Below are 22196 nucleotides of genomic sequence, written 5' to 3' on the forward strand. Positions count from 1 at the left end.
CTCATAGAGCGCAATATTTATGTTTCGGCATACAGTTCTTAAAAATTTGATGGATGAATTCTTTTACTCACTTTTTTTAAGTAAAACACGCATATACATACATAAGTATTGTGTGCAATATATGAGTGTTCTTGGCAATAATTGCGTTTACTTTATACATTAGACAACATAAAAAATGAATATTAAATGCATTCTATAAATAACGCGTGATATATTTGCATATACTCGTAAGCATGTGTAAAGCCAACAGAAGATCTCCAGAAATACATATATATCAAAGCCGCGTGCTGCTAATGAAGTATCGCGCACATTTTTATGCACAGAATCAAGTCTTAATAAACGATGGAATTCAAGCGATTTCTTGGAATTTATTTTCTTGCTCAAAACTTGTGGTGTAATAAATGTGTGAGATACGCTGCGGTTTGATTCTTACCCACAGACTTTCATATTTTTTTTTAAGAGAAAAAAAGAAAAAAAAATCTGACTGCAACGCAAAAGCGTTACGCAACGAAATAGCACCACAACCGCATTTATGTATACAGTGAACCACTAGTTATAAAAAAGAACGATTGACTTTACATTGACAAGTTTTTGAGTTTGTCGATTTTAGCTTTTGTAATAATAATATTTGAGCACATGAAAGCAAAAAAAGTTAAAATGTTGCCAGCTACCAGATAAAAATAATTAAATAGTTAATTCATACATCTGATATAATACAGAAAAACTAAAATACAGCATTCAAGTAAAAACAGTGTAAGAAATCTAAAAATTTAAAATAATTTCGAATTAGAGTTGCCACCTTTTTTGAAGTCATATTTCATTAAATTAATAAGAAAAAGTAGATATTACAATAAGGGTACCAAACTGAGTGGCTTTAAAAATGATTATAGTTGAAGATAATGTTGATGAGGGTTGCCACTTGTTTAAAATTTACCACCAATAAGAAAATTTTTAACAGGTGGCAACTCTTATCAAAATTATTTTCAACTATAAATATTATGTAATTATTTTTATTAAATTTAATTGAATTGACTGATATCTGCGTACATTTTTAACTTAAAAATAATCAGTAGAAAGGATTTTTTTTCGTTTGATACCCAAAAACCTCGTTGACCTGCCACTGGCTGGATTGTACGAACAGTTCGTTCTCTCTATTGAATAATATTATAATACTAATGATGACACTAATATTGAGGTTACAATGCATATGATCTCTTCATAATAATCCAACAATAATATTTTAGTATACTTACAATATATGTATATTTGTGATAAAATATTTAATTGTATTTATGATAAATATAACTATGAGTAAAAGAACTTTAGATAGATTTCTCATTGCTTTAATCCATAAATATTTCTTTCTAAAATAGTTAGATTACAGCATATTTCTGACTATTTGTCTCTTGCTTTGGGGATTTCACCAACACAGCGATCCGAAACACACATATCATGCTTCGTTAGGTCGTTATTTAAGGGGTACATCCAGTGTGTTAACCTAAAAATAATCATAGGCGCTTTTGAGAATTAAAAAATCTACTGGATCAATAGTTTTAAAATTTGAAAAGTATTTGTATTCATATTTAAGAAATACACAGCAAATTTTTTGAAGAATTAAGTGGAAGAAACCTAAACAAAAATTTTCTCTATTAGATGTTGTACTCGTACAATGGCTTACAGTCGAAAAAAATCAATAGTTTACAAAATGGCTGTGCTTCAAAAAAGTTGCATTTTGCTGAAAGTTTTGGTAGTTTTTGGTCAGCTAATATTGGATTTTTGTTCGAATCGAAACTGTTTGATCATTGTTGAAAGAGCTATGTACAGAACATGTAAAAGAAGTTGATAGCGAGTCCTAGTAACAACTCAAGAAAATTCGAAAAATGCGGTTTTGGGAAATCCCTTTTATAGATACTGATGGAACTGAGTGGTTACATTTTAGAAGCCTGTAACTCAACAAATATCTGAAATGAAAATCTTAAGTGTATACGAGTATAAAGTTTTAGTACGACATTTTTAAAGGCATATGCTATCGAAATATGCAAAACGTAATAAATGAATTTTTCAAAACTTTTCAGTTTTCAAAATTTTTAAAATTTTAAGATTTTTGAAATTTTCAATTAAGCGGCCCACTCACGACAAATTTGTTTGACAAATCTGTTTGAGTTTGAGGTGGTTTTTGTCGTGAGTGGGCATGTTGTCAAACGGATTGAAGGTTTGCGACAAATTTCAAAAACTAACAACCGATTTGTGGATTCGTTTGTCGTGAGTGGCGTGGTTTGCAAACATTTGGTCAGTTGCTTGAAATTTTTGCAGAGTAAACATCAGCGGATAAAAAAATTGCAAGCGTGAGCAAACATTTTTAGGAAGAGTTTATTGAATTATTTAAAAATGAACCGGCCTTATGGCAATGCAAAAGTGAAAATTATAAGAATAAATGCCAAAAAGATAAGTCGTGGAAAAATTCAGCTCCATTGAATTTAATAGTTTTACATGTGAGTGGTTATATCTCTCACATAACCACTCTTTCATCCATTCTTTCTTCATTATTTTTTTTTTTTGCATTTGGCTTTTTTCGCTTCATGCACTGGTGTATTACTAGTAGCGCAATTACATCATCCGCGTTATAATCAGACATGTTAACTCCGCGAAGCACACAATGGAAATAAAGTTTGTCAAATCGGTTTGTCGTGAGTGCTCAACCGTCTTCAAACAGATTTGTCAAACAAATTTGTCGTGAGTGGGCCGCTTTAAACAGACAACATTTCATAGATATATATTTTTTTACGAAATGTTAAGGAAAGTGAAAATGGGAGTATCCAAAACTTGAAATATTTTTATTTTCATAAAGACTTATCGAGAGCTTCCACACATGCACTATGAAAATACGCAAAACATAAAAAATAATAATTTTTCGAAAATTCTTCAGTTTTTCAAAACTTTTAATTTTTCCAAATTTTTCAATATTCAAAATTTTTCAATATTCCAAATTATTAAAATTTTTCGGTTTTAAAAATTTTTCAATTTTTCAAATTTTTTAAATTTTTCAGAATTCAAAATTTCTAATTTTTCAAAATTAATTCAAATTTTAAAAATGTTCAAAGGTTTGAAAAATAAAAAAAATTGAAAACTGAAAGTTTTTAAATGTTTTTAATAAAATTTTTTATTATTGTTATTATTATTTTTTGCATATTTCGATAGTACATACATATGTATGTACTTACATATGTATATGCCTTTAAATATTGAACATTTCAAAAACAAAATTTAAACATTTTTTAAAATTTTCTTAAGTTTTTTAAAAAATTTTAATTTGCACAAATTTTAAATTTTTCAAAACTTTTAAAGTTTCTAAATTTTAAAGGCATAAAATACATTTTTAAAAATTTTGGACGTTTTCAATTTTTAAAGGAAGAGAATTTTCCAAAATTTATATTTACATACTATCTTAATATGCAAAGAGTTAATTTTTTAATATTTTTCAGTTTTAAATTTTTTTAATTTTCAACATTTTTATTTTTGTCTAAGTTTCGCATTTTTTTTAAATTTTGCATATTTCAGAATTTTTAAAATTTTCAAATTTTGAAGCTATGAAAGTTAATTTTTCTCAATTTTTAGCTCTTTAAATTTTTAAAGGCATATAATGTCAAAATATGAAAAATTAAAACAAAATAAATTTTTCAAAATTTTTAATTTTTCAAAACTTGTAAAATTTTGAAGTTTTTAACGCATATACATACATACAATCGAAACATGCAAAAATATTTTCAAAAATTTTCAGTTTTCAAAATTATTGATTTTTAAGAGTCTTTAAGATTTCAAAATTTTTATCTTTCAAAGTTTTTTTTTTTAATTTTTCTTTAAAATTTTTTTTTGTGCAATGCACGGAATACTTAACTTGGATAATAGACATTTCGTAGGCTTACAATATATACTATACATAGTTGCAACTTGATTGATTTGAGTTTATTAGTGATATTTTTGCTTTTACTGATTATTATTATTTTTGTAAATTTCTAGGAAATAATTCCCAGAGAAAAAAATTTTAATTAAAATATGGCAACTCTGATCATATTATAGAGATGTATCAACTTTTCCATTAAAATAAGTTTCTGTGTATCATAAATTTAAGCAACTTCCATTAAACAAGCGCCAACAAAACTCATAACTGCTTTAAATAATCTGCATACACACACCCATACATACATACATACATATGGTACATAAAAGCACGTGATGAAACTTAAGTAAAATATCGCTTTTGTTGTTGTTCTGCTATAGTTCTCTACTTTTACGAAAATGAGTGGAAGCAGCAAACTTTCTGCAACTAAGTTGAATATAAGCATAAGTGCAGGCTCCAAGGCACCAACACACATGCGCATACTTATTAATGTTAGTTTGGTGTTGCAAATCTGCACATTTCAAAGTTGCGAGTGATGAGTATAATGGAAAATAATTTCAAACTATTGGACGCCACTCAAGCGTGACGCACCGTATGTCAAACAAAGTTGCCACATCTGCTGCTAATGCTGCTGCTGCTGCTGTCGTGACATGCGCTTTCGTCTTTCAGGCGACTAGTTTATTACCGGCGTCGCTGTAATGTTGCTCGGAATGCATGTAAACGATGGTGTATGCATGTTGCACGTTGCACGTTGCAAGTTGTTGCATGTGTCTCAGCTATTACAACATTACTGCTGGCACTGCGCATTTGCCGTTATCGCTCGACTGCAGCTGCGCGTAAATTGCATTCGGCACATACATACACATACACACACATACATGCGTTGAAACATTCATAAAAATCACTGCAAATAAATCATTTCCACTATAATAAACTGAAGTGATAGCAAAGCGTTGCATATGTTCCAGGCGCTCGACAGGGCATGTAGGGAAAGAAATGCCAATTCACACACGCAAACATGTGTATATGAAATATATGTATGAGTGCCTACATATGTTTTATGTAACGCTTCCCAGGCATTCAGGCCAGCCGCTGCAGTGCATGCCGCAAAAAGAGAAGCGGAATTGGCTAACAAGCTACTCGAGTGCTTTATATGAATTTATGCTCCGAAACACTCCACACACACACACACATCACAAACAAGTATGCATGCATGTATGTCTGCGATCTAAATGAGCGCACAAACGAGACGTATATGTGCCAGAGTGACGTGTGACGTTGATGTTGCATAGAAGTCTTCTGCCACACAAAGCACATTTCAAATGGGCGAAAAACCCACAGGATGTGTGGAGAAATTACAATAAAGGAGGCACCACAACAAGAAAAATTGAAATATAGTAAGAATAAATAAGTGAACTTAAAAAATTGCAGAACATTGTTAGCAAGTACATGGGTAATTTGCGGTACAAAGAGTCTATGATGAACTCAAGTAACGGTTTACGGGGATATAAAGGGTTATGCGGTAGGGTTGTCGTTCGAAGTGTTACATGCGAGTGTTTATTGCTTAAATTTTCTGTGGAAACTGGTTTTCAATGATTTTTTAATAAAGCTTTTGAAGCTTTGATAAAAACGTTTAAGGCTTAGTGAAAGCTCACGAAAATTTAGTGAAAGTTCTATAGAATATGTCCAGAGGTTACTAAAATCAAGTAGTTTTATTATATTTATAAAGTTTTTCGAAAGCTTTCTGCTGCAAAAAGCTTAAAAACGTTCTCAAAAATTAGATTGTATGACGAAATGCTCAAAGTTAGAAAGCTTTTCGAAACCTTCTGTTCAGCCTTGTGCTGATGAAAGCTTAAAAACCTTCATAAAAATATATTTGTATTACGAAATGTCTATAAGTTTCTAAAACTTTAAATATTTTTTTTATTTTTATAGAAACTTTTTGAGAGCTTTTTAAACTTTCTGCTGCAAAAAACTTAAAAACCTTCCAAGAAGTAAATTTGTACTATAAAATAATATAAAATGTACTATAAAATTTAAAATATCTTTTATTTTTATAAAGTTTCTCGAAAGCTTTTGCTAAATTTTTGCTGGAAGAAGCTTATAAATCCGGTTAAAAATATATTTTTGTTGCAAAATATCTATAAGTTTCTAAAACTAGAAATATTTTTTATTTGCATAAAGACTTCTCGAGAGCTTTCTGCTAAACTTTTTGCTGAAAAAAGCTTAAAAACCGTCATACAAATAAGTTTGCATTAAGAAATGCCCATAAGTTAAAAAATTCTAAAATATCTTTTATATATGTAGTTATAAAGTTCTTGGAAGCTTTCGCTGAGCTTTCTGCCGAAAAATAAGTTCAAAACCTTTCTAAAGACAAATTTGTGTGTTTGAAATGTCCATGTGTTGCTAAAAGCCATAATATTATTTTACATTTGAAAAGTTTTTCGAAAGGTTTCGCTAACGTTTTGCTGAAAAAAGCTTAAAAACCTTCACAAATATAAATATGTTTTACGAAATGTCCATAAATTACAAAAACCTAGAATATTTACTATATTTAAAAAGATTTTTCAAGAGAGCTTTCGCTAAGCTTTCTGCTCAAAAAGCTTAAAAGTAGTCATAAAAGTGAATTTGTAGTACGAAATGTCCATAAGTCACTGAAACCAAAAATATATTTGATATTTATAAAGATTTTCGAAAGCTTTCGCCAAACTTTCTGCTGAAAAAAGCTTAAAAACTTTTATAAACAAATATTTGTGTTACGACTTCTTTTACACAAGCCTACCTTTAATTGTTCTAAATAACAAGCAGCATTTTTTCACCCATTTTTGATTCCATATTCATACCTCATCGTGACACCCAGTTCCACCACCACCATGCCTACACATAAGCGAGCAAGTGTTCCAGAACAACGACTGCCAAGAGGCACATCACGTGCTCGACCAAATTCGCTGTGGCATGTGTGCTGGCAGGCGGCAAGCAACGTGCTCCTCCCCCACTACGCCTTGCACGCGCCCACACTCTCACACTCGCCTTGTGGCAGTAATGGCTGTGGCATAGCAATGGCAAAAAAAAGGCTGAAGAAAACTTGGCAGACCCATTTTTACTTGGAGTCAGCTCCATATGTCGTCGTAGTCGACGTTCTTGTTTTTTAGAGTTGTTGTTTTTTTACCCGGCTCTTTGCTAGAGCTGCCGTTGGCAAGCTGTGCGGTTTTGCGGCAACAATACGCGCAGGTCGTTGCACTCGCCGCCGCTGACAGGTCACCGCCAACAAACACAACACCAGGCCTACACACATACTATATGAAACGTTGCATGCAACATGCTGCACATGGCCGATAAAGAAACACGTACCGAGGCATAAATACGTCAGCATTTATTTGTGTATGTATGTATGTATATATGTATATATGTTTGAGTGTGCAGTTGTGGGCAGCTGAAGGCAGCTAGTGGTAGCCTCAGCAGACAGTCAATAACAGGCAACAAATTAAGGGCAATAAATTGAACGGAAGTTGCCGCTTTTTGCAGCAAAACGAAGGGTGCAACACACGCATACAAACATTCACATAAAGGGTTTGCAAGAAAAACCACCGCTATTCACTGGTTGAATAGCAGAGCCGATACAAAAAACTGCTCCTTAGCGAGCATTTGTGTGTGGCAAGACGAACGGAAAAATGTGGAAAGGTTGTTAGGAAAGAATCCACGTGCCACATTTGCCGTCATTGCTGCTGCCCACGCACCTGCATACACTCACACATACACATACAAGCAGTTGGGTATGTAAATGTTTTTCACTATAATTCCAGCAACAACAACAAGTAAAAAACTGCGTTATTTGGAATTTTATTTGCCACGTTTTCTATTTGCGTCGCTCTCGTTGCTGCCTTCGCCGGCGCAAACAGTTGGCAACGTTTTTGTGCTGCGCTGTGAAAATGCTCACTTCCGCTTGCCGTTTCAGCGAAAATAAAGAAATCAGCTGCCGGCGCAGACCCGCGAACCACCTTGCTGCATAAACTTACGACTCAACTGAAAGGAAACGGAAATGGCTGGCTTGCTGTTGTTGTTACTGCTGCTGCAGTAGCTGATTGCCGCTACCAGCGTTGCTTGTATTTGCGGCAAGTGCGCGCGAAAATGCCGTTTCTACTAGCCACTTGAGAATTGCACTCGAAATTCTGTGGCAAAACATGTTCAGCTGCTTGCCGGCCGGTCCCCTGTGATTTTGCAACTAAATTGGCCGTAAATTGAGTGAAGTGGCTATGCATAGAGTCCAAAGAGAAAAACAAGCGTGCATTGTTGCTGCAATTCCAAGCTCTGTTGTTGCAGCAATTCTTTCTGCCAAAGTTGTTGAGCGTGGCTTCTTCTCTGGCAGCCATAAATATCGCCGTGCTTCGGCGTGTTTGTTGGGAGCAATTTAGTTTTTCAATAAAATGCAGTTTTTCTCTGTATCTCAAGAGACATTACAAGGTGCGAATGGCGTTTGCCGAAGTGCTATTTGAAATACTGCGTATGTGCGTGTGTGAGCTCTAAATCCACCTTAGGTTATATATATTTTTTATTTTCAGTTTGGTGGAAATATTTAAAAAATACGAACTTTGAAGATGTTGGTATTGGATGGAGTAAATTCATGGAATGCTGAAGAATATCTTCATAGTGCTTACCGCTGAGTTAAAAATAGAACTTCACTTGTAGTGGTATTTTTTCATATTTGTTTAGATATTACAGTGTTTTTGTTCTTATTGTTGTAACCTGTACATAAACCCTGTTTGTAACAAAGTTTATAACTCCCAGAAGGAAATGTTGTCGATGCTATGCGAGGTTTGTACAAAAAGTATGGCGAATTTTGAGCTCTGGACGACTATCAACCTCCACCGACGCGGGCTACGACAAAGATGCTTGAAAATCATTGATTGATTATTAGAGATCTCGCGGATAGTGTTGGAATATAATTTTGAGGAATGTTTTGTGTCTCAAATGAGTCAAATATCGATTGATGCCAAAAATCGCTCAACTTCTCATACTGCATTGGTTCCCCGCGATTTTTTTCTCAAAAACTCGACACGTAAATACTTGTATTATTCCGCAATCACCGTATTCGCCTGATTTGGCTCAAAGTCATCAAAGATGTGTGTAGTCTAGCGTTATCCTGATGGAAGACGAAGCCATTTGATCAGTTCTGGACGTTTTTTGATGGCTTTCCAATCCCACCCAACACCCAGCATAACCTTTAAAGGCGTCAATCCTGGCTTTGCGAGCATTTGTTGAGTTTCACCACTCTTGGACGATGACCTTTTTCACACATTATAATCGTATTTGATCCATTTTTCGTCTCCTGATCATCAAAGATGTGTGTGGTCTAGCGTTGTCCCGATGTAAGACGAAGTCCTTTCTGTTGATCAGTTCTGGCGGTTTTTTTTCGATTGCTTGCTTCATTCTCATCAGTTGTTGACAGTAAAATGTAAAATCAATCGTTCGACTGAGCTGGAGCAGCTCATAGTATATGATTCTTTTCCAATCCCACCAAACACCCAGCATAACCTTTCAAAGCGTTAATCCTGCGTCTGCGTAAACTTCACATATTTTATTGGTAGCTTCCATGGCATTCTTCCCTTTTTTATAAAAAAATTTCAAAATACAGTGAATTTCTTCATTATCTTCCCTCATTTTCGAACAGCTGTAACTTTTTTTAATTTATTAGAATTTTAATTTTTTTTTGGTTAAATGAAGCTCAAGAAAATCTCACTTTTCCAACACTATAAGGTATGACACAATGTGATTTTTAGCATTGGAGATATACGACTGCAACGACATCTATTGACAAAATACGAAAAGACTCTTTCGACGACTCAATATGATCAACGAGACGAGCTGAGTCATCCATTAATTTGAGTCCCAAATTCATTTAATAAAGTAATTTTGGAATTAGGGATTTATATCAACTTGAAAGACAGAAAATTTTTTTGTGATATATTTTTGCAGTTGTATTTCATTTAATTATAAATTTATAAATAAATAAAAAATACTTCAGAATAGCATGAAAATCGAAATTATTATGAAAATGTATAAAAGGATCTACCACCGAGATGTATATCTCCCCAGTCTACGAGAAATTTTCGATGACTCAGTGTAGCACTACGGCTATATTCTAAATGTTGTCTTTGAGCTCCTCGAGCGTTGCTTGTTCATTGGCATAAGTCTTTGATTTAACATACTCCCAGTGAAAATAATTTAGAGGCGTTAAATCGCATGATCTTGGCTACCATTTGACTGTTCTATTTTTCGAAATTAACGAGTCTCCGAACTTTACACTATGTGTCCATGTTTAGATGTGAAACATGAGACTTCGTACCATCTTGTTGGAAATAGAGATCGTCCGCATTGAGTTCATCAAATTCCAAGAAAAAAATTTCAATATCGTGTTATAATGCTCGCTATTGATGGCAACGGGTCTACTACTATCTGCTTTATTTCGAATGAAAGACGCCAATGATGCTGCCGTATCCCAGTCCGCACCAAACAGAAAATTGTTGGCGATTAAATTGCGTTTCTGGAACCACAGAAGAATTTTACTCAACTCAATGTAGACAATTTCGTTTGGTGACAAAACCATAGTGCCCTAAATAAGGTGCATCTCAGAAATTGATTTTTCGATGTATATCGTCGTTCCATCGCTTCCAACATCTCCAGCGCCCAATCTGCAAAGTTAAAGCTCTTTGAATGGTCTATCGGCTTTAGTTCTTGTGGCAACACATCTTATACAGATGCAAAGCCAAAACCATAAATTCGCCGTGTTGTCATCGGAGAGAGACCCTACTGCGCAGAACGACATGGAATGGACTCCGTTCCTAACGGCAGTCGGATGTAATTAATCGGAAGGGACCCCGTTTTTTATCGGGCCAAAGACTGCCAACTCAGTATCATTACTCGAAATTACTTCAGGAATGTTTTCTATCGTTACAACAACAAACACAACAGGTCGAACCGACTGAATCGGTTTTCGGTTTGACATTTCTTTCATTACGGGCTTTCCTTTGACGGGAAGGTAGCAAACTATCGGAGAGACTATAATCGTTTTCGAACTTTCCAAGTAAGCGTTGAATACCGCGCTCAGAAGCAGCATCATGAAGACCGTGTATGCCGGAGAACCTGAATTTGAGTAATAATCTTGGACAATTTCCAAGCGTTGTACCAAACTGAAACGTGACATGATGAAATGATAATAATGATAAGCCCTTATTGAACATACTGTCAAAATTTGACACAGATCCGTACACAAACATGGATCCACGAGCTGTCAAAATCACGACTTCCCTACTGGTAAGCGCTGTATATAAATGATCAGCGTGACAAGCTGTCCGTCTATCTGTCTGTGTGATGTTATGATCAAGTATTTTGCTTTTTCCATAATTTTTTTTGGATATAACGGCACTTCAGCAATTTCCACTCAACCAAAAGTGAGCTTCTTGAAAAATCAAATTTTTTTTTGTGAAAATTGAGATCGATCACCTCGTTTTCGGTAAATTTCTCTTGCACGAGGTGGGTTTTGAAAGCCCGCAAACCAAGACACTATCGTTAAATCTTTCATAAAGCGGATGCCTACAGCTCCAGTTATACTGCGCAATGGCTGGGGAACTCATTCGGGTCTCCGTCTTCACAGTGGCAATAGCGCCTTCGCTGTGAACTAGACGGTATCTTTGACGATGCGCATTATCCACTAGAATCATGCCATGCAGAACCGATCCATGGTTGCTCGAATGACCGACTCTACTGGGCGATTATGTCGACCGAATATGGACTATAAATTCGGGATTATACGTTCTGTACTTAAGTGTGGTTGAGCTCTCAACTGAAAATTGTATTCCTACTACAGATAGGGTTGCGAATATTGAAAAAAGTTGAATGTCGATAATGTATTGAGTTTCCGGTAGTTGTGGAAGGGTTTTTATTAAGTAGTGTTGCATATAAAGATATTCGTTTATATATATAAATATAAAATATTGCCAATTTATTTTCTAACAAATCAACTTTTTCCATATAAAAACTTCCAACTCACTTTGATCAAAACATTTGGTTTCTTCTTCCTTGCAGCTACATAAACAGATGTCTCAATGCCTCGTTGAAATCCATTAAAACTCTGCTGCGCACTTAGGCAGCCATCGGCAACCTTCAGCGGTGGCCACAATTGAACATTAAATCACTTAAGAAACTACAACCACAACAACAGCAATAGAAATCAATAAAAATGCGTTCCTCACCCTACGCCTATCACATCGCCAACGACTTGAGCGAAGAAGAGTCCGACGGCGATGCACTGGACTATCACATGGCGGCGGCCATTAGCTCGAACCATCGCCACCAGCAGCAACAACAAATGGAATTGAAATTGAAAGACATACCGGAGAAGTATTTGATGGTGATTGCTCACTTCCTGTCGGGCGATTTCAATGACACCGAAGCGATGGACCGTGTCAACGGGCCCATACTGAAAGCCAGCATTAAGTCCGTCCATTGGCTGTTCCTCATCCAGTATGCGTTATTGGCGCTGGCCGGCATTGCCATGAATGTGAGCATTATTGCGTATGCGATGTACAATCGCCTCTACAAGGATGTGACGCACGCATTCATCGTTAATTTGGCGTTGTGCCATTTGGTGCAGTGTGCGCTGGTGTTGCCGATAACATTGATGGTGATGCTCATACAGAATTGGATATTCGGACAATTTTTGTGCTTCTTTCTGCCGATGCTGCAGGTGAGTGCTTGAAATGAGGGTGCGTTTGGAGGAGGGAGTGGTGTTAAATGGAAAATGCTTATGTAGAAGTGTTGGTGTAGTTAAAAAAGCTAGCTACAGGTTGACTGTAAATAAAAGTAATTTTTTCACTAAATTCGGATTTTTTGTATTTTTTGAGTAGTTTTGAGGTTATGTTTAAGCTAGAATTAAGCTCAAATATTTTGTTATGTAACAGTCGATTCTTATATCAGTTTCATGAAAAGTCAGTTCGAATTTAAATCCTTCAATTATTATTTTAAGTATCGCTTATTACTCTTTACACTAATAATTAACAAAATAAGAATTTTCGGTTTATTCCTTGTAAGATTATTAATGGAAAAGTGTTGGAAATTTACATTTATTGACTAAAAAACAGAAAAAATCAGAAAATCCCTCGAACTTCTGATTGACCTTTTTTTTTTGAGGTTTAGGACAAGCTACCTCTACTCTTAAGGGGTTACCTGGGTTACCTCGGCTAAAATATAGTCTTTTTTCAAAAATTTTTTTTTGCGATGAACGAAAGAAAAAACTGAAAATTGGATTTTTGGCAGACGTTTTCATCAAAAAATGAAAATTTCGCTACATTTTTTTTTTCAAATGAAAAAAATACTTCATCCAATTCTTCAATAATTGTATATCAAAAGACCTAAGTAAAATTTGATGAATTTTATCGGTTGAGTAGTTCTCAAGAAATCTTGTCAACTGACTTCAAAAATAACGTTTCGAGAAAAACGCGTTTGAAGATGGCGCACTTAGCCTAGCTAGCCTCGAGCACACAAGTTTGCAAGCATGTATCTCCGAAACTATTACTCGGATCTACATGAAAATATAGGACAATATTCTTGAGGTTTTAGGAATTTAATAAGATAATAAAAAAATCGATTTTTTGAAGCCCGTAAACCCATGTATGTAACCCCTTATGATATTGAGTTTGTTTGACATACCCCACCGTCCATTTATTGACTCTAACTTCATTTCCCACTGAAATAACACTAGTTTGGTATAGCCAACCTCTTAAAAATGATCAACGAACCGTTTGATACTAAAAAACGCTAAAGGCTGGAAAAATCTCTATTGTGATACTTCTTCAACCGGATTCTGAAGTTTTGACGAGCTGCAGACTTAAACCAGCTTACAACTGCTCGCGTATTTATGGCATTATTTATTAGTTAGTATCAAGCTTAATTGAATAAAAAAGTAAGAATAAAGATGAATGTGTTCTACGCCAAATAAAGCAATATTCCACCGATATTTTAACTCACCCATCACTGTTCGTCAAGGCATTGAAGTTGTGGAAAATTGACTCCAATTTCGAACAAACATAAGTTACGAAAACAATATCAGCCTTGAAATCTACAGAGGAATAATTCTACATGAATAAACACAGCTTTGATACGAGTAATTAATTCAAGATCAAAGGTTTCACCAACCAAACTACACTTTCCCATGCATTGTGCAGGTCAGTAAAGTGGACTAGTTTGGGCTGTAGTGTGCCTGGGATAAGGAAAAAGTAAAACATCTAGGGATGTAACTAATAGTGATAAATTTTGAATAAGATGTTGAGCTCTGCCATTATTCGGTAGCAACTTAGTGTTATGAATAAAAAATTAGAGTCTATACTTTGCTAAAATATGTCGTCAGTTTGGCGCTACAGCCTTTACAGTTGAGGAAACCTTCAAAATTGCCACCTCTTGTTGTTTTCGGGCTGAAAGACCGAATTGTAGTCATTTAGTTTGAAGCTTGTATGAATTACTACTGAAAAAGCCCGCTCCAGCTCCTATCTCAATTGGGAAGAGTTGAAAAAAAGTTACAGCCTATAACTATTCAAAAAAGAGTGAAAATAATGAAGAAATTCGGTTTACTATTTTGAAATTTTTTTATAAAAAAGGGAAGAATATCACGCAAGCCACCAATGAAATTTGTGAAGTTTATTTGATCGTGTAGCACAACAATGGTTCTTTCGCTTCCGTTCTGGAAATTTCGTAGGGAAATATTCACCTTGCTCTGGTCGACCTATCGTTGAAAAAGTAGATAAAGTTATGGAAAGATTGACCAGGAACCATTATATCGCTAAGGAACTTAACATTCATCATCAAATGATTTTGAACCATTTAAAAAAGGCTGGCTACAAAAATGTTTGGCTACCACATGAACTGTCTTTGAAAAACTCAAAGGAACGAATTAACATCTGCGATTCTTTACTGAAACGAATGGAATCGAACCATTTCTGAAGCGAATGGAAACAGAAGACGAAAAGTGTATCAAATATAACAATAATGTCCGAAAAAGCAAGCGTCCAAGCGTGGTGAAGCTCAACAAATGATCACAAAGGCAGGATTGACGCCTCCGAAGAGTATGCTGAGTGTTTGGTGGGATTGGAAAGATGATTCGCTATGAGCTGTTCCAGTCTAGTCGCAGGATTGATTCTATATTTTACTGTCAACAACTGTTGATATTGTAGCAAGCAATCGGAAAAAACGGCGAAAACTGATCAACAGGAAGTGTTTCGTCTTCCATCAGGACAACGCTAGACCACACACATCTTTGATGACTCGACAAAAACTGAGAGAGCTTGGCTGGGAACTTTTTATGCATCCATCATATAGCCCCGACATGCACCATCGGACTAACATTTGTTTCGGTCAATGCAGAACTCCATTAATGGAGTAAAGTTGGTTTCAAGAGAAGCGTGTGAAAATTACTTGCCGCATTTTTTCGGCGAGAAATCAGACAAATTTTACACTGATGAAATAATGTCTCTAGCGGAAAAATAGCAAAAAGTGGTCGACCAAAATGGTACATATTTGGTTTATTAAAGTTCATTATAAATATAAAAAAAATAAGTTGAAATTTGATTAGAAATACGAAAAAACTTTTTCGACTACCAAATATATGGTAATTTACCACTTGCTTAATGATTGGTTAGTAATATTATTATATTTTGCAAAAATTTTTGTTTAAAGTATGGTTACATTATTTATATAATTTTTTTAAATCCTTTGCCATAATTTTCCCATAAGGCAATTATAGTCGCAGACTCTGTAGATTTCGAAAGCAAAAATATTTGTTAATATTAATACCTTTATACGACTAATTGTAATTGAACGAAATTCCTTCAAATTTAATTAAATTCAAATACAATACACTGCAATTACCTTTAACGAAACTATGCAACGTTTCACTAGAAAATTCCCAGACATAAGAACTCAGCTAAGCTCTAATTTAATTCTTACTGAGAATGGTTAATCAAATAAAATAAACAAACCTTTTATAAATTGTACACAAATCGAATTCGATTTCGCAAATAACAACATTTATATATATTTTGCACACCTTTGCAGCGAAAAAAAATTTCAGTCGGCTAGGAACGTGATAAATGTAATAAAAGTAAGTTGCGTATACGCAGTGTAGCCGCATTACAGCGTGTGCAGCTGACAGCTACGAGTGTTTGCCTTTTGAGTGCGTGTGGCACACAATTCAACACGTTTTTTCTTTCACACAGAAACACACATAGATACATATATACGTGCACATGTATGTACATACATATATACTATAAAGGACCAACAAGCACCATTGAGGTCGGTGCGGCTAAGTGGCCATTGGCCGCTGTCACTTGAAATTGCCGCTATATCTATAAAACTGCTGTGGAAATAAAATTTAATTCGCATTGTTATTTCATGCGAGCACTTCGTTCAACAGCGGCATCACAACATGATGGACCGTCGGCCGTTTGGTGGCACTGTCCGCAGCTTAACCACACTGACATTTACTCATATACATATATTATATATTGTTATGAAGGTGTCCTGCGAGACAATACCAGTTAATACGGCTTCAGTGGTGCGGCACATTTTAGCTGCCTTGTCATGCCTTCAGCATTCAGAAAAGGCATTTGTGACACGTGCTCGGACGCACCAAAGCGTTGAAAGCGGAAACATAAAATTTATTAAGAAGTTTCGCTTTCACTGCCTGCAGCGCCTTCACTCTCACTCACTATCACTTGTTTTCTTACACTCTCTCTGTCTCTCTCTCTCAACAGCGGTTGCCATGACGCGCTCGCGGGCATTTTCTGCACATTTATCGATAACATTCATTAGCGATAATTGCTTTCGTTTTCGACGCGTTTCGCGGAACAAAGTGCTGGAAATAGCAATGGCACACAATAGAAAGCAACAGCAACAGCGGCAGGGTATAAATTAAATTAATTTGAAGGCATTGTGCGTGAGTGTGCGTGAGCAGCAGCTGTTGTCTTTATACGCACACACACACAGATAAATACATATAAATACTTTCACACTGCTTCGTCGTTCATTACTCCCGATGCCAGCCACCTATAACAACTACAACAGTCGCCATTTGCTTCGTGCTTTCGCGTTTTGCGCTAATTTCATCAGTTTAATGAAATGAAAATTCTTCTGCCATTCTCTTTAAAAAATAAATTCCCCAAGTTATGAGTATTACTTTCACGCCTTCGCGCTGTTGCTCTCCTTGCCTGGCTTTGTTGAGTGTTTAGCTTCTTTGTTATACGCTTTCATTTTGGCTTTCACTTGTCGGGTCAATGGCAGGAAGTGCGCTAAAATTTTGGCGCCTCTCAATTTCCTTAAACTGAACTTAATCACCGGATATTGACCTGAATACATAATTATTTGCAGTCATTGTCATGCAATATTGCTGTCATCTATTTGTCGTTAATGTGCACGGACGCAAGAGTATCGAATTCGCTTGAAGGCAGTGTTGACATTGGACCAAAAGGCATAACTTGTGCTGGTGTTTGCGTCCTTCACGCTTTTAAATCCGCATTTTCAAGTATTTTTGCGCTCACTTTCTAAGTATAGGCAAGTTACTATGTTATGTTATATGTGCGCACACCTCATTAGGACGCCTAAATAGTTTCAAACATTCTCGCATTTGTTCTATAAATAGAAATCTTCACTTTAATGCATGCAACAACACAGAAGAAACAGGTTTAGGAATTCAGTTGCCTCAGATGTATATATATATACATTAGGGTGTTTTTTTTTTCTTTGAACAAATAAAATTTCCTGCAAGTTTGTCATGAACATTTTTTGACAATCAGAGATCTTACTAACATCGTTCAAATAACGGAAGGGTCAGTGAAAACCAGTTTTAAAAATGGGCCTAAGAAAAGTCGAAGTGCGTTAGTTCCAAAATCACTTAAATTGTCTTCAATGTCTTGAAACGTTTTATTAGTGGCAATGAATCTTGGATCTAGGCTTACCACCCGATTAATAGGTCGAATATTGTGGCAAAGTTGAGCCGAAGTCGAAAAAATCGCGTCAAATCAGGACAAAAATCAAGGTTATGTTGACAGTTTTGTTTGACTATAAAGGTGTGGTGCACTCCGAACTGTTTTCTACCGGCCAAATTGTCAAGGGAATTATTTTTATTTATTTTAAATAACAAAATGTGTGAAAATAATCATAAATTCAGGGCCAATTCACTTTTTCTCGATAAAACCACCTTTTGCCTTAACTATGGCCTTGAGACGATCAAAAAACGAATCGCAAGCTGCCCGTTGTTTTTCAGCAATTCTTAGTTCACTCCCGCTTTGTGAGACAATGCTGAGTCTTGTTGAAAAGTCCATGGTTTGCGACCAAAATGTTTGTTTCCCCACGGCTTTAAAGCAGCCTCCAGAACACTTTCCCGATAATATGTCGCATTTACTTTGACGCCAGGCTCGATGAAAACAATTGGAGAGCGCCCATCTGCGGTGACAGCGGCCCAAACCATTATTTGTGGCGGGTGCTGTCTCTTGGTGGCCAACCGATGACTTAGATTCTCGTATGAACGTTTGGTCAAGTAAACCCTATCGTTTTGAGAGTTTACGAATTGCTCAATTGGAAAGATTTTTTCGTCAGAAAACACAATGTTCAGAATTTGACCGCTTTCGGCCAAGCGAAGCAACTGCTTGGCTCTTTCAAATCTTACTAGTGGCTGCTTCGGTGTAAGATCATGGGCCTTTTGGAACTTGTAAGGCTTGATCTTGAGTTCATTTTTCAATATGCTTCGAATGCTGCGTTCGGATATTTTCAGTTTTTAAGCCATTTGATTGGCACTTCGTTGTAGATCTCGCTCAAGTCGCTTCATTATTTTCTGAAACATCTCACGTGACGTTGCAGTCTTTTGATGACCACCTCCATGTCGTTTGGCGATGCTACCAGTAGCATTGTAACGAGTGATGGTGATGGTAATTAAGAGTTTGTGGTCTGACGACGTAAAAAAGCTATTTGTGCTCATATATTATACTAACGAGAGTTCGTAGTAAATACAATATATGCTGAAATGCCAAGAAGTGGAGCAATGATTAAGTCTTCTATACAATTTATTGAAATTTCTTCAATAACTTCGATATAATTTGGTGAACAGAAGCAACAGTATTTTCTAGAACACAAATAGAAAGACTAAGAATTATGTGGCCTATTATTTTTAGAGCTCTTAGTCTTAATTCTACAGCTGCCACATCGATGAAAGGCCGACGATATCGACCTCAAACTCACAGGCGGATCTCTAAACATTAGTTAAAGAATATTTAGCTTCACCGGCTGTGACAGCGAACTTCTTTATATTATGACTTGGATGTGGAGAGCATATGGAAAACACTGAGAATTAGAAAGTTTTTGAGTTACAAGAAAAAATACTTTTATCTCGATATCAGTAACATGTGATAAGCTATGCAACCTTCATATGGTTTATTACTTCATATCAGGGTTTCGTGTAAGCTTTTGTGAGTGTTGATAAAGTACTGATACCAGAGTTCTTCGACTTTTTTTGCTAGAGATAAATCGTAAGAGGTTTTGGTGATGTAGAACTTACCGATCCAAACGAGACTAGATCTCCAAATGTACTGCCCTTTGCCGAATGAAATCTGGGTCAATTTCAGTAGCGAAGAACCGACAGATGTTGGAATTGAGGTCTCTGTGATGTTCTTCGCCGCCGCCGCCTACGTTGCTTTCCCAACATAGTTGAAGTGGCTTTAAACGGTCTTTGGTAGCGGAAGATTAAAAATCGTACCAAAATCAAACCATCAAAGTTTTTGGAAAAATATGTAATACAATCATGTTTAAGATTGTTTCTTCCTTGCGATAACAAAGCCAAATCTTTAACCTTCAGTCAAACACCTGAACTAATAAAATTATAAACAAATTTCTTAAGTAGGTTGTGATCCAACTATACGAATTCCTTGGCTTCATTGAAGATTTATTTTTGGTTCTCAAAGTGTGATTCTCATTCCAGTTATAAGTCATAAAAGCTAATTTTGGCTATCTTGTCTCCATTTGGTATCTTTTTTATACATAAAATTTTATTTGAGAAAGAAACAACATTTTTTAAATTTTGTATTCTCAAAACTCACGGCAACATAAGTGTCATAAGAGAAATCCAAAGCTTAAATATTGAAACTGGCAACTGTTTTTACTTGAATAAACATTTTCACGAGTTCTTTATACCACACACTTATACAATTAAATAAAAAAATTATATAAAAAAATTCTCAAATATTTTTTATTAAACGTTAAAAGTCTCAGAAGGTCGTAAAATAAACCTCGTAATAAAATTTTGTGTCCACAATTCACTACAGAATCAAAAACAAGATCTAGAAAATCGTTTTTATTGCTTGAAATTCGAACAATAACATGAACCTAACTGTCCTTTGGGACATCCAAGGGTTAATTAGCATAAATTTTGCTATGATAATTTAATGATTAGCAGCTAAAAGTATGCAAAAGTTATGAGTAAATATCCGCAACACTGCCTACAATAACCAACTTGGCTTACGGAAAAGGTTTAACCGTGATTCCAGCGCGATTACGAGTACCATTAGCCTACACAGTCACACATACAAATATAACTAAATTTTTTGCGGCGCACAACTTTTGCCATTAAAACTACGCGAAAGTGTCATTTGCGGCAGATATGGAAAAGTTTGCGGCCTGAAGTCAATTGCCTGTTGGAAGTTGCACGAAACGAAAGTTCAGCGACATCGGCTAATAAAGCGAGTGTTTTAATAGAGCAAAGGAGGTAGAATAAATAAAATAAAAATAAATATGAATTAATACAAATGTATATTTATAGTTGAAAGTAAACATTGCTTTAAAAGCACTAACATCAGCTTGAAAGCTCTAATAAGCAAGTGGCAATATCAAACGAAGTTAATTATAAAGTTTGCAGAGTCAGTTTCTAAATAAAGCGCTAGAAAGTCAAACAAACTCTCATGGAAGTTGCCCTTTTTAAAGTTGCCTTCACAACAACAATTTTACTATATATTTTCATATATATGTATACATTTGCCTTTTTTATAATGTTTTTACTTGTTTTTCGGTTTCAATTTCTCTTCTTTATGCTCGCCACAGGACATTCCGCTGCATGTTGCCATAATATCGCATATACTCATCGCCTGGGATCGCATGCGTTGGCTGAGCGATCCACTGCAGGGCCGCTTGCCGGCCTTTGTGTGCTGCTGCGCGACTTGGCTTACTGGCATGGTGATTGCGCTGCCATATCCCATCTATACGATTTATGTGGAATTGGGGGTAAGTGAAATATGGACACAGAATTATTTCATTTACAGATTTTATATACTTGCTTTTGTGTTCAACATGATAAATGGAGTAAACGGGGTAACTTCAAACTTAAAGGTTTTAGTGCGTTAAATTTAAAAAAGCTCAGAAAAAGCTCGTGTCAAAAAATAGTGAATTATTTCGGTTTTCAGTAATAGAGGCCCCACTTTTGGAAGAATGCACTTAAAGTAGACTCACTTAATATCTCGTTTCGAACGATTTCTTCAAACCGCGGAAGTTGAAGATTTCTTCCCTAATATGAAACGGTTGTAATATTGAAAAGCTCTCAGAAAGCTTTATAGATTTTTAACTAAGCCATTTTTGCCCCAGTTGAAATACTGAAAAGCTTTCAGAAAACCTTATAGATTTTTTACTCAGCCACTTCTGCCTCGGTTGAAAGGCTGAACAACTCTCAGAAAGCTTATGGATTTTTTACTAAGCCACGGTTGAAATGCTGAAAAGCTCTCAAGGCTTTATGGATTTTATACTCAGCCATTTTTGCCACGGTTGAAATACTGAAAAGTTCTCAGGAAGCTTAATGGATTTTTTACTAAGCCAGTTTTGTCACGATTGAAGGACTGAAAAACTCTCAGAAAGCTTTATGGATTTTTTACTAAGCCATTTTTCAACGCTCGAAATATTGAAAAGCTCTCAGAAAGCTTTATGAAAGCCAATTAGATGTTAAATTTGGTATAAGTCGACCCATTTTGAACCCATCTCGCGCACTGTAATACTTCGGAGTTTCGAAATTTCTGAAAGGTCTTAAATGGCTTTAAATCTTGATTCGGATATCGCATAAAACGAGTGAGTTGACTTGACTAAAATAAACTGACCTAAGTGGAAGTAACTGATTTTTTTACTTCTTTATAAAAGCTTCAAGAAGATTTCACTTATTTAGCAATCTTTCCACAAAAGGTTTTTATCGGATAATAGCAACTCTTAAAAGCTTAAACTAAAA

The 22196-nt window shown here is 35.5% G+C and overlaps 1 protein-coding gene across 1 annotated transcript in view; it reads left to right on the plus strand.

Annotated features, from left to right (window-relative positions):
- Positions 1–22196, plus strand: part of LOC105226990 (uncharacterized) — a 114821-nt gene that overhangs the window by 38291 nt on the left and 54334 nt on the right. The window contains exons 2-3 of the mRNA XM_029550499.2: positions 11981–12641; positions 21032–21211. Coding sequence (XP_029406359.2) covers positions 12135–12641; positions 21032–21211 — 687 coding nt within the window. The 5' untranslated portion in view covers positions 11981–12134. The remainder of the gene's footprint in view (positions 1–11980; positions 12642–21031; positions 21212–22196) is intronic.

The sequence above is a fragment of the Bactrocera dorsalis genome, chromosome 4 (genome assembly GCF_023373825.1).
Source record: "Bactrocera dorsalis isolate Fly_Bdor chromosome 4, ASM2337382v1, whole genome shotgun sequence".
Classification (NCBI taxonomy): domain Eukaryota; kingdom Metazoa; phylum Arthropoda; class Insecta; order Diptera; family Tephritidae; genus Bactrocera; species Bactrocera dorsalis.